Genomic DNA, 13,911 nt, shown 5'->3' with positions numbered 1-13,911 from the left:
TCAAACTAAACAGTCCGTAGATTTGCATGACTCCATTAAAAATGGCATTTAAGACGGTCAGCTACAACTATAGGTGCGATTTCAGTGCCCCCTCGCTGGATCCTTGAGCCCACTGACAAGGCTTTTGCCCAGGGTTCCAATGCTAAGGTCGAATGCAAAGCCGATGGCTTCCCCAAGCCCCAGGTTACGTGGAAGAGGGCTGGAGGTACGTATAACAACTCAAATAATAATAAAATAAGTTTAATTTGGTTCCATTTGTGCAAAGGCAGAAGTGAATAGGCGTTTACAAGGCAAGCATACTATCTCTTAGACGAAATCTTACATGAATTTCGATGGATGTCGATATGTTAGAATCAATAAATGCGACGGTGACAAGAAAGTACGAGTAAATAAATGAAGTACGTAATTTATGTATAATCACAAAATACCAAAGCCCTCGTTCCTTTTCAGGAGATACGCCTGGTGATTACAAAGATCTTAAGCCAAACAATCCCAACGTTAAAGTAGAGGATGGAGCACTAAACATTGCCAATATCCAGAAGACTAATGAGGGTTACTACCTTTGCGAAGCTGTTAATGGAATCGGATCAGGACTGTCAGCTGTCATACTGATCAGTGTCCAAGGTAAACTCAACTCAAATAGATTAGATAACCACATCGTTTGATATCTGGGGAAAAATTGACGTTTGGAATTTTTTGTAGCTCCACCCCAATTCGAAATCAAAATGCGAAACCAAACCGCACGCCGAAGCGAGCCCGCTGTCCTGCAGTGCCAAGCCAAAGGAGAAAAGGTACCATTATTCATAGTTTGAGAATAGCTTGCCCATCAAGATGAAAAGGAGCAAGAGATATATCCCCTCACCTTTCCGCTATTCTAAGTCATAATAGTGTACCTACTATTTGTTTTGACACAACAGCCAATTGGAATCATCTGGAACATGAACAACAAGCGTCTCGAACCCAAATCCGACCCCCGCTACACCATCCGCGAAGAGATTCTGATCGGTGGAGTTGTATCTGACCTTAGCATCAGGAGGACCGAGCGGTCAGACAGCGCCCTCTTCACTTGCGTCGCTACCAACGCCTTTGGCTCCGATGATACCAGCATCAACATGATTATTCAAGGTAAGTACGTTACTTAAGGGTTACTAGAAGCCAGTTGTTATGAATAGTCATACCGTAGTAGCCGTCGAGATGATTCAATTGTCGTAGTAATTGAAAATAGGCTTTGATGTTTTAAGGCATACACTTGATATTGAACCTTAGGATGGTAAAGGAGTTTTTGATCGACTACACTTGACACAGAAATATGTAGGTGTAGGTACATGTGATGTATTGTACCTATATGTTATGCAAGTTCCAATTGAATCCAGTGTAATCGTTTGTGTAAGAGTCACTACGTCGTACCTGGTCGTACCTAATACGTTGTATAATGTAAAAAAACCGCTCAAATTAAAATGCCTAATTTTCCGATTAGGAACTTGTTAAATGAGTGCTTCGTTAAACAGAGGTACCCGAAGCGCCCTACGGTCTGAAGGTGCTCGACAAATCCGGCCGCACCGTGCAACTGTCCTGGGCAGCACCCTACGACGGCAACTCACCCATCAAGAAGTTCCTCATTGAGTACAAACGCGCCAAGGGCAGCTGGGAGAAAGATATCGACAGGTAAGACGATAACAGCTACAGCATTGCCATGCCGTTCTAGGCAGGCAGTTCAAAGTTCGCATTTTTTACTAGTTGGCTTTCACTTAGAGACTTGCCTTTTGGCCTTGTGGACAGCTTAATGCAGGTTTTTGAAAAATCTTTCTGGTAGTTATCTTGTAAGGATTTTTTAAAGGGTTAAATGCTTAACGTTATAATCTTTGGTTCGGTGCCATTTTAATACTTGTCCTTCATGATTTAGAGTGTAAAATTTCCTGATTCGTCACTAGCTGGGTATGTTAGGGGAATCCTTTAGTCCTATCTCATAGCTAGCTACCAAATCTGACTACGAGACGTTTAAGACATTGAAAAGTCACACGCTTTACGGTACCGTTCATAAAAAAATATTGTTCATACTGTGGCACTTACCTGCAACCTCACCTCCAGGGTCCTAGTCCCCGGCGACGCCACCGAAGCCGGCGTGTTCAGCCTCCGCCCCGCCACAGCGTACCACATCCGCATCGTGGCAGAGAACGAGCTCGGCACCTCGGAACCTTCCGAAACGGTCACCATCATCACAGCCGAAGAAGCGCCCACTGGACCCCCGCAGGACGTGAAGGTTGACGCCGCTGATAAGCACACGCTGAAGGTCACGTGGAAACCTCCCCCACCGCAGGACTGGAACGGCGAACTGCAGGGGTAAGGAATTGTGACTAATAGTTAAATGTTTGAATTCAGACTAATCTTTCTATACATTTTATGAGATAAATAAACTACTCTTCAAAGATAAAAAGCATAAATTTGACTAAATTAACAGCCGGAAAATTAAAGAATCAATGACATTACAACTAATACTGTGATATTATTGTTTTAGTTACTACGTTGGCTACAAACTGGCTTCAAGCAACAAATCATTCGTCTTCGAAACCGTCGATATTTCCAAGGAATCTGGCAAGGAACACCATCTGGATATCCTCAATCTTAAGTACGTATTAAAATACGGTGTTTTTAGATCTTCCATGATCATAATCATAAGCCATGAATAACTACTCGTAACTTATTTGTATTGTGCTGCAGAATCATGGAAAGTGATACTCGCAAATTTCATTGTTCATGACATTTTCAATAATAAAAGGATTGACCTACGAACAGCTTCGTGGTTTAGCAAACACTGTCAATGCTCATTTCTTGGACCATCCTATTTTCATTAGACCTTAGAGTATAACCAAAGTTTTCCACAGGACGTACACTCAGTACTCCGTAGTAGTCCAAGCCTTCAACAAGATGGGTTCGGGTCCAGTGTCATCCGAAGTGCGAGCTTACACGGCCGAGGGCGCACCGTCCGCTCCCCCACAAGACGTGCTCTGCACCACTCTCACGGCTCAAACCATCCGCGTGTCCTGGGTGTCGCCCCCTCTCGCTGCTGCCAACGGACTCATCAAAGCCTACAAAGTTGTTTACGGACCCAGCGATACTTGGTATGGTAAGTAATGTACAGTTGTTTACTTTTATTTTAGCGGCCGAGTGGATTTCGTGACTGAAAAGTGCTGAAATTATCAGATCAGACGGTGTCGCAGGAGTACTTATTTTGTTTTTATAATTTCATGTTGTAATCTACTGCTTGGTATCTTTTCTAGACACTCTTAGATATAAGAAGGAAACAAAGTATCAGAACAGAAATAAAATGATTTAGTTTGCTCCACTTGCTTACTTGCTTAGGTACCCAAAAATACGTTACAGAGTTGCTCTTACCGCCCTTACACCGATAACTTAGTTTTATTAAAGAGCATATTAAATTATTGTAGACGAGAAGACAAAGGACACAAAGATCACAGCAAGCAGCGAAACAATCCTCCATGGCCTCAAGAAGTTCACCAACTACTCTATGGAAGTGCTGGCTACCACCAACGGAGGCGACGGCGTGCGATCCGCTCCCATACATTGCCAGACTGAACAAGACGGTACAGATGCTTTTAATATACTAATTAATAATAAATAGGTGCATATAGGTGCGTGTTTATAAGAGAAGCTTTCGTTCTGAATTAAATACAGTTATACATTTTGAAAAAGCTGTAAAACCCGGCCTAATTTTTTTAATTTAGAAACAGAATGGATAAACGTGTAGGCAGTATTGAATTTTGACCACTTGTTTGGGCTCACTACTATCCTATTTTTTTTGGCAATAAAATTCGCAAGGTAATTCAAAATAACTGTTCCGAGAACATAAGGACAAGATTAACATGAAGAAAGCAACGCATTTAAAACAAATGTTTGCAGTCTACATTCCCTAGAAAATATGTCTAACATCTCTCGCTCACCTCTTCCAAAAACTTCAACAAGCCTATAATTAATAATTACAGTTCCCGAAGCGCCGCGCGCCGTGAAAGCTCTAGTGATGGGCTCCGAGTCTATCCTGGTGTCGTGGCGGCCGCCCGCGCAGCCCAACGGCGTCGTCACTCACTACAACGTGTACACTCAAGCGCAGAACGCAGAGCCGCATCCGAACAAGGTAACCCCAGAGCAAATCTACGAAACAAGAAAGCATTTGCAGACCGCACTTTTTTTGACTGCCCAAAAAAACTGCTGCTTTGCTGGTTGTCATCCAAACTACAGATTCATAATGGTTTTCAATTTGCAAGATTAGAAATCACATATAAATGCAGCTCTAAATAACGGCAACTATGTATCTTTGTTTGTATTTTTCTAACCTGTGTATGTGTTATAATAATTACTTAAATGATTTTCTTTCTTTCTTTTTTAAATAATATTTCTTCTTGTATCGTTTATCCAACATTACCACATACTTAGTTTTCTAGATTTTTTACCGCAATTCGGCAAGATACAACTAGACACTGGCAAATAATCATCTGGTAGGTATTTAAAAAAAAACTTACGTGTAGGTACCCGCATCGCAAACCAGCTACTCCGCAACCGAACTGAAGTTCGGACGCTACGACTTCTGGGTGACGGCCTCCACTATCATCGGGGAAGGACAGCCCTCCGCCACCGCCTCTTGCAGCCCTAGCGACAAAGGTAATCAACCTCTACCGTTGCCTGATTCACCACTCTCTGTTTAGTTCCTGTTATTTCTCGTTTAGTCTCTACATATTTAATGAATAAACTAAACAGACAGTAGGTATCATGGGCGACGGAAAGTGCTTACTATCCGGTGATCGCATCCTCGACATTTGTTTACAATGCTATAAAAAAACTGTCAAATAAAATAACAAGAACTTTGAGAGAATGATGAAACGAGGAGTGACATTTAATTTAACTTTCCTTATGTTTATCTTTATCAAGTAATGGCCCCTGTACATTATTTTATAGCGATGGGTTTACATCAACTTCTAGTGTTAGTAAATTGAAGAGAGCGACAATAATCAAAGCCGCCATTTTCTAAAACTTTGTTCTCGTTCCTAGTGCCCGCTAAGATCGCATCGTTCGACGAATCGTTCACCGCCACGTACAAGGAAGACGTGAAACTGCCCTGCCTGGCCGTCGGAGTGCCTCCGCCGAACATTCTCTGGAAGGTAAATAACATTTCGCCACAATTTTGAGAAAAGCTGGTATTTGAAATTAACTAAACTGAACATACACATTGAGTAAAGTTCATTTAAGTAAGATAATTGATAAGGAGAGGATGTTTTTTAAAAAGAGCGACGATTATCATGAGATTGCCACCACATTGCAGTAAAAGTTAATTTCCAGAAAAACCTTTGATGATCTGCTCTCTCATACTGAGAGCAAGTTCGTGAGCAGCGATGATATTATATGGGCTGAAGACGACGATAATGATGTGCACACTTGACTTAAGATTGAGCATATTCAGATGGTGTTCCTTGCGAGATTCCTTGGAGATATCAACGGTTTCGAAGACGAATGATTTGTTGCTTGAAGCCAGTTTGTAGCCAACGTAGTAACTATAACAATAATGTCACAGTATTGTCATGATGTCAACTACCCAATGACCATAGAAACATTGTCTGTTGTACTCGTAGATCAAGGGCCAGCCCCTGGAAGCGTCGGAGCGCGTGCGGCAGCTGCCCGAGGGCTCGCTGCAGATCGCGGGCGTGGCGCGCGAGGACGCCGGCGAGTACTCCTGCCACGTCGAGAACCCCTTCGGCACCGACACCGTCACGCACACGCTCTCTGTGCTCGGTGAGTCTTACGAGTAGAGCCGCCTCGCTGGGACGACATCGCGCCATGGCGAGTGGCGACGTCACTGACTACGTATCCAAACAATGTATATAATCGGATTCGATTTTGTAGCATTCGAACATGGCGGATGTAGACGATATCTAATTTTGGTATTTCTGCTTCTTTGGCTAGTTGAAGTATAATTTTGATAGTGTTTTATGCGGCGATTAACCTTAACAGTGAACAGTGATCACAAAATTCTATATTGCTCTCGTGTCTGACATTTTTTAATGCGCAAGTGGTCTCCGCGTGGTTTCTGGAATTTTACTATCAAGTTGCAAAAACTACAATCACCGTACAACGTCCCTCTCAAAGAGAGTTTACTTTGACACGGCGAAATTGTCCTATTAATTAGGACAGAAAAGCCATATTTTAAAAGAGAAGAAGAAGAAGACTTCACGTGATACCGAAAAAGTGCAAAGCGTGCATTAACCAAATATTGACTTTACCACCAGCGCCGCCGTTCCCTCCGCAACTGAGCATCGCTTCATCATCCGTGTCTTCGCTAACACTGCGCTTGAAGCCCTCTCACGAAGCCGAACAGTCACCCTCCGCCGGCTACACCATCCACTACAAGCAGGAGTTCGGAGACTGGGAAACTGTGCAGGTAACATCATTATCATAGCCTTGTACACCTGCATTAATATCTGCCACAGCGAAGCGTACAAAAATATCTGACACGTATTACCGGTGTCCTAAAGGTAGAGTCGTATCAGATATTATGCACACTTTGTTGTATCAGATATTGGTGCGTGACTGCACTGACAGTTAAGAGTCTGTTTTTTTTTTTCGAATTAAGTAAACAGGTGGAGCGTTACAAATAACTGTTATTTAAAATATACTTTTAAGAGAGATAGAGAACATATCAAAGAGTGGTGAAACAGGCCCTCAATCTTATAAATTATCCCTCAAGCTCTTCAACACACTGACACTATTCACGATCCAGTGTTGAGTTACGATCATTTCATCACATCTCCGTCATTTACATTATCGTGACGCGAATATTAGGTACAAAAGTAGCTCTATCTTCACAAAATAGTCTTCCAAAAATCTATAAGAAAGTATATCTATTTATATTGTTACTCTTGTTTTTAGATTCCAAGCAGCACCGACACTTACACTCTGGAAAACTTATTCTGCGGCTCAAGATATCAACTCTACGTCACTGCTTACAACGGGTAAGTTTTTATTTGTCAACATCAATACAATACAAGTCATCATCAACAACTACAACTAAAATCTTTCTAGAGTTCGACATGTAACAGACGACCAGCCTATTATTCCTTAGATGGTAGGTTTACCCCAAGGAGCAATTTTCGGTATTGCTATCTTAATGTGATGTTAATCTCTACAGATACCTACGTGGTATGACAGTGGAAACATCGATTGTGAGTCAAAATATAGCAATAATGGTTCGCTTCACCACTCGTTGATAATTTTCATGTGACAGACAAATGTATGCCATCTTTGTTTGTTTTATCCGAATAAACAGAGACAGCATCACATATATCTGTCACATGAAATTTATCACTGAGAAGTGAGGTCCTAAGTCATTCGAAATAAAAGGAAAGTTTTTATTAAAGGTCTCCAACCTTGCGCCCATTATATTGTAACATATTTATAATGATTGTAAACGTCTCAGCAAAGATGCAACAACAATCGCTTTTTGCTATATTTGCAATCACGCGTTTGGTATTAAACGCCTTTCCATTCACTTTCTGTCAGACGAGGACATTGCTTTTTTTCTGTTTCCATTCCAACAAACCTTTTTTTTTCAGAATCGGCACTGGTGAAGCTTCCGACGTGGTGATCGCCCGAACCCGAGGCTCCAAGCCGCCCGTGCCCCGCGCCGCCGACTTCATCGAAGTAGGCTCCTCGTCCGTCACGCTGCATCTCAAACAGTGGCTGGATGGAGGATGCCCCATGAGCCATTTCGTCGTTGAAAACAAGAAGAAGTAAGTCTGCGAGCTGTAACGCATTGCGTTTTACTTATACTATTGTAGGTACTCGTAACTAAAAGCAGCGCAATGAGGGCTATCGCGTATGAATTCGCCGCTAGAGGCGCTAGTGTAGCGTGAGGTCTCCGAAATGTCAAATCTCATAGTTTTTGGGTGAGCTACGCGGGTTTATTTATAATTAGAATAATTTTGTGAATATTTTGCAATATCTGAAATTAATTATGGCAAATATGCGTTCCGGGGCAATGAATGTCTGTGTTTTGAGACAGTTTTGTCTTTCGGAAACCTTTGTCCTCCTTTTTTCCGAACAAAACGGGGACTATGCAACACTGTAGCATGCTCGATATTTTTATGGTACGGTTTAAAGGTGTTTAATCTAAACTTTGTTTTCACACCCGTAAAAACAGACTTTGAAAGCCATACTTAAAAACCTCACGCAACAGTGCGCCATCTAGTGAGACAAAAAACGATAGCCCTCATTGAAATCCCCCATAAATCATCAGTGCACTAACCGCTTCTCGATAAATATCTCTGTTCTTAGATAAATGAAGATCATCGCAGGCGCGTTGTAGTTCACTAATAAGAGCGGGTAGTTATTGATTATGTACTCGGTTTATTGTATTTTATAGTTTTTTGCGTTGGAATACTAAAACTAACGAGAGAGGTACTAACTGGGTGAGTCAACTATTTTTTGTTGTTATTCTGTCCCGTCAGCGAGGGGACAAAAATAGTACAGTTTAATAGAAGAAATGTGCCACATTATACTAACATGCTTATTAGATGATGATGATGATGATGATGAAATTAAAACTGCCACAAAAATGCATGTTTGGCAAATTTTAATCCTATCAAATTACGGTTTAAAGCAGCGGTTCTTAACCTTTTAGTCAGGAGGGACCATTTGATAGGATTTCTGTCTTGCCATGGACCACCAACTGTTTGAAGGTAATATACGGTAAAAGTAAAATTGTAAATGAATGAACGGTTACGACCGCTACTTGACTGGCGCGTCGTTTTGCCAATTCGTTGTTGATGGCTTCGCGGACCATTTCGAGTTCTTCCAGGGACTACCAGTGGTCCGCGGACCACCGGTTAAGAACCACTGGTTTAAAGAGTGATTCAGGAGATCGTAACTATACCAACGAGTGACAAGAGAAAGTTGATTGACCCAACTACGTACTAACGAGAGGACTATTTGTATGTAAGAATCACTCACATTCGTTTTTTGAACAGGGGCGCTGCCGAATGGAACCAAATCTCGAACGCTGTAAAGCCCGGTGGAAACTTCGTCGTTCTTGGTACGTAGTACCAACACTACATATTAGAAACAATCGACACTATCAAGCTACACTACAGTATCTATCCGATAAAATTAAAAAAACGCGTGACGTTTATGCAATACGCACGCATACGGAGACGCATTATCCGTCTTTATTTAGTAAATTGCCTATGCCTAACAAAAAGCATCCTTATTTGTCAAAAATCTAAAAAGAATGTGCTGCGAGCAGTAAGGAGCAAAAACATACGATATCCTGCATCAGTATTGTCTACAGCTTACATTGTCTAACTTACCGAATACAGCTCACGGCACGTAAGGGTAGCGGTGACTTAATGCGCAGAATATAAAAAAGGTATCGCGGGGGACTGAGCGGGGCGCGGGGTGGGCGGGACTGTCACGCGCGGAAATTAACGGTCAACACTACACTACGTGCAACGAGCTCTAGCCGTCCGGGATACACATTGTAGATGTTATTTCCAGACCTGGAACCCGCGACCTGGTACGTCCTGCGAATCACAGCCCACAACAACGCCGGTTTCAATGTCGCCGAGTATGAGTTCGCTACCCTCACCATGACCGGTGGTACGTACATTAAGTATTTAACTACTTCACGACAAAGCAAATACAACAATTTATAAAACCTAAGTAAACTTTCATTTCTTTTTGTTCACTTTTAAATTAACCTGAGTATTTTATCAAAATAAATAGCATATTCTGGTGAGCACAGTTTGTACCTCCACGTTAATTTTGCTCAACAGATTACAATGTACACTAATCCCCCAATTCACCATCCATTGATTAAATTTATTTGAATGTGATGTCTCTGTGTGTTTTGTTCGAATAGACGGAGACGGCATCACATTTATCCGTCAAATAAAATAATCAGTAGGTGGTGAAACAGCCCCTCTAAGACTTCCAAATTACAATGCTCGCTCTAAACTATCCCGCTAAAGTCGCGTTTCCACGAAACGAAAGAATGTGTCTTTCATTAGGTAACCAATAACCAATAGGAATCGCTCCGCTCAGCTGTTTCCACCAGAGATGTTCACGAGCAATTGGGTCTGCTGATGGTAAGAGATCACCACCGCCCATAAACATCTGCAACACCAGGGGTATTGCAGATGCGTTGCCAACCTAGAGGCCTAAGATGGGATACCTCGAGTGCCAGTAATTTCACCGGCTGTCTTACTCTCCACGCAAGCACTGCTGCTTCACGGCAGGATTAGCGAACAAGATGGTGGTAGCAATCCGGGCGGACCTTGCACAAGATGATGAAGCGATGATGAAGCGCCTCTATTGGTTAACGAAAGACACATTCTTCGCGACACATCCTTGCTCATTATTGGTGGAAACGCATCCACACTGTTTTCCCCCTGACTAATACACAATTAAATAAACGTTCAAATGTTAAATGGAAGAGATCTCTTATGGGATAAGTTCGCCTTTGTCATCGATCGACTGTTATTTTTTTTGTATTTTATGTACAATAAAGAGTTCCACAATACAATATTTAAAAATACTTAGATATATCATACATTTTATACATAAAGACGTACCTGAAATGCATCGCCTTCATCAATACTTTTAAAACTGCCAAATCAATTTACGCCCATCATTCATTAGAACGATACGACAGCAATACGATATTGTACGCAAAAGGAACCTGTCAATAAAATAAGTGGCTCGAGTGCAGAATGCACTTTGCACCAACAACAGATGGGTCCGTTTTGCGTACAACGAGGGCAATCTGTGAAAACCAATGTTTATACCATGTAATTTTTAAAACGTAGTAAGTCATTGGACTTATTGCTCTTAAAGTTTCCATGGATAACCATCCGTATAAACGTGTGATAGTTGTCACAGACAACCCTCAAAATTGACTGCTATTCAGTTCTAATTAACGATGGGATTTTTTAAATTATACAGGAAATAACTCTATTCTTTTCATAATAATCGCGGCAGTTATTCCCCCAATTGGTATAAAGTAACGCGTTGCATTTCAGGAACGATCGCGCCCGCGCGCGAGGTCGGCGGCGGCTCGCTCACCACCGAGCAAACCATCAAGCTCATACTCTCCCATCTGAACCTCATCGTGCCCGTCGTGGCCGCTATCCTAGTCATCATCATCGCTATCGTCGTCGTGTGCGTTGTGCGTGGGACCCGGGACCACCACAAAGGTAACCAGCTTGTTTCTTCAAGGTACCATCGCGCCGTTGCCTGGCAACGCTGAAGAAAAGGAACTCCCGCCGTGGGTCAAAGCCTGGTTGGAGCCGGAAGTATTGGTGCCTATTCTGGCGACGATTGTGGTGTTTATCGTGGGCGTGGTGGTGATCTGTCTGACGCTCGCGCGACGCAACGCGCCGCACCGCCTGCGAGGTCAGAAGGACGTGTACGACTGTATGTATGCATGGAGCGACGCTTCATCTGTTCTTTTCTTATTCATGATTCGACGGCTGCTATGTAAAATAAAAGAATTCCTTTAATAAAAAACCTTCTGCCCCTGTGTGAGTGTATTTGCAACGCGAAAATCAGAAAAATATTTTTCATCACACTTGCTCGTAAACAGTGTCGTAACATGCAGGCTACCTTGGTTGCAACTCCCCAAATAAAACCCTCGACCTGCTTCCTACCTCGATGTGCTTGTCATGAAACCCGTGGTCGGTAAATGAGTCATTGCCCGTACTAATTTTCATGCCATGAAGCCCAAGGTCGGTAAATGAGTTTGTTACTGCATGGTGTGCTGCTGCTCCGTGCGCGCGCTGCACACGCACGCCATCATCAGCGGTATCGGCAATTTTTTTTTAAATATTAGTTTTTCTTTTAAAAATATACAATTTTACTCGCAAATGTGATGAAAAACATTGTATGTCGCACGGGCGGTACTGGAATTACGAACATCGACTCATTAAAGCCCTCAGTCTTCGACTTCGGGCTTCTAATAAGTAGACTCTCGTTCTTAATTCCTAATTTACCGCCCTTAAGACACAATGTACTATAGTAATCCTAATCCTTATTTTACGTAGCAGCCGATAATGGTACTAATTTTATTTTAATTATAATAACATTCTTGAAATTTGTTTGTTGAACATGTCTGTTGGCTGTATACCAAATCATTAATTTGTATCATCAACCATTACCATTATCATTAGGTACATGTGATTTAACTTAATTTAATTATTTTCTCTAATCATCATTTTCTTTCATTTGCGAATTCTCATCCAAACTTCGCTGTGCTACTTGTACTTGTAATTAAAGTACTTACAAGAGCACTCACGGTTGTAGATGTAACACTTTTTTGACTAAAGTTAGTTACTTACAAATGAGAGATCTTTTTTTTTTATTCGACTGGATGGCAAACGAGCAAGTGGGTCTCCTGATGGTAAGAGATCACCACCGCCCATAAACATCTGCAACACCAACACCATGGGGTATAGTAGATGCGTTGCCAATATACATATATCGTATGGGCTTATCTGCTCTATTAGTTATTAAGTCCAGGACCTCATAGCGATTAAATTGTAAAACACTTATTCAAATATTAGTTCAATGCACAATACCCACATTCCACATGAAACATTATTAAAATAATTTTAAATTTTACTGAGTCAAAGTTCATTCCACTTAGTATCTTTTTGATACAGATTCAAAACCTTCAAAATGCACTGCAAACAAAATGGATCTTAATACCTCTCCATTCACTAAGAAATGTCCAGTGGTGGCGCAAGACCTAAAATAATTTCGCGAGGTCCCTTAGACCACGAGACCGTAGGCTGTGGGCCACGTCGCCTACGTTTTTGCTACCCCTGCTTGAAATGTCTTTCAATCAATCAATCAATATCATTTATACAAATAAACATCATAGGTAAATAGTGTTACAGGTGTTACATAAAATTGGGTTCAAAGCAGTGGCGTAACTATAGGGTGGCAGGGCTGGCAAAATGCCACGGGCCCCGACCCAAGAGGCCGCGAGCTCAGAAATATATTTTTAACATTATACCTGAGTCGTGACGATTTTTACTGATAGGGCCCCAGATGTTATAGTTACGCCACTGGTTCAAGGCTTCAAATCCAGCCTAACAACACCTTAATACAAAAAAACATTGTAGACGATGCCGTGTACAACGCGTCGCAAGCAGCCATGGGCGGCGGCGGCGGCACCCTCGACAAACGCGGCGGCCTCCGCGACGAACTCGGCTACATCGCTCCTCCCAACCGCAAGCTGCCTCCCGTCCCCGGCTCTAACTACAACACCTGCGACCGCGTCAAGCGACAGGCCGTCATTAGTGAGTACTCGAAAATGTTCACTTACCTACGCTCTTCCACTACTTTAGTGAGTTGTGTGAAGAGCACGGTTTACACTACTTTAGTGAGTATCAGTGGCTTGTGCCGTAACAACTCGATTCCCACCGGATTGCCAAACGGCAACCAGTTGTGATAAAACTACAAGGCGTGCTTCCGAAGACATACCTAACTTACAATTTTATTTGAATTGTCCAGATTGCTTAGCAAAATTGTTCACTCCATCCCACTTGTATTATTTATTATCACTATGACATACTCACGTATACCTATACCTTAATTTAAAAGATCAGTCACCGCTCACAAATAATATATTCTGTTGTTGTAACATACTCGCTCACGCACACTTTCATAATGTTTTACATTTCACAACTTCAGTAGTAAGTTTCAACAAATTCACTCTTTAAATTTCAAAACACCTACTTTTCTACCACATCTTCATGGTATCTACTTGTGAACACACTCAAATACTTAATTACCTTCACACTTTTAACATAGGTATAGGGTACCCTATGACTTAATGAGTACTTACTAGTT

The 13,911-nt window shown here is 41.9% G+C and overlaps 1 protein-coding gene across 50 annotated transcripts in view; it reads left to right on the top strand.

Moving 5' to 3' along the window:
• The window catches only part of Dscam1 (Down syndrome cell adhesion molecule 1), a gene marked incomplete in the record, with an annotated part of 80,655 nt that overhangs the window by 55,520 nt on the left and 11,224 nt on the right, over window positions 1-13,911 (top strand). For 33 of the 50 annotated variants that reach the window (XM_074093076.1, XM_074093126.1, XM_074093084.1 and 30 more), the window contains 20 exon segments: window positions 86-205; window positions 451-624; window positions 703-791; window positions 918-1,125; window positions 1,509-1,665; window positions 2,089-2,340; window positions 2,516-2,626; window positions 2,883-3,124; window positions 3,447-3,602; window positions 4,002-4,150; window positions 4,542-4,674; window positions 5,062-5,171; window positions 5,640-5,799; window positions 6,294-6,445; window positions 6,934-7,016; window positions 7,617-7,793; window positions 9,030-9,094; window positions 9,556-9,657; window positions 11,275-11,472; window positions 13,182-13,358. In XM_074093076.1, the coding sequence (XP_073949177.1) occupies window positions 86-205; window positions 451-624; window positions 703-791; window positions 918-1,125; window positions 1,509-1,665; window positions 2,089-2,340; window positions 2,516-2,626; window positions 2,883-3,124; window positions 3,447-3,602; window positions 4,002-4,150; window positions 4,542-4,674; window positions 5,062-5,171; window positions 5,640-5,799; window positions 6,294-6,445; window positions 6,934-7,016; window positions 7,617-7,793; window positions 9,030-9,094; window positions 9,556-9,657; window positions 11,275-11,472; window positions 13,182-13,358 (3,015 nt within the window). 50 annotated transcript variants of the gene reach the window in all.

This window comes from Choristoneura fumiferana, chromosome 10, assembly GCF_025370935.1.
Source record: "Choristoneura fumiferana chromosome 10, NRCan_CFum_1, whole genome shotgun sequence".
NCBI lineage: Eukaryota > Metazoa > Arthropoda > Insecta > Lepidoptera > Tortricidae > Choristoneura > Choristoneura fumiferana.
Note: the sequence above shows the minus strand (reverse complement) of the source record. Positions and strands in the feature narration are given on the sequence as shown.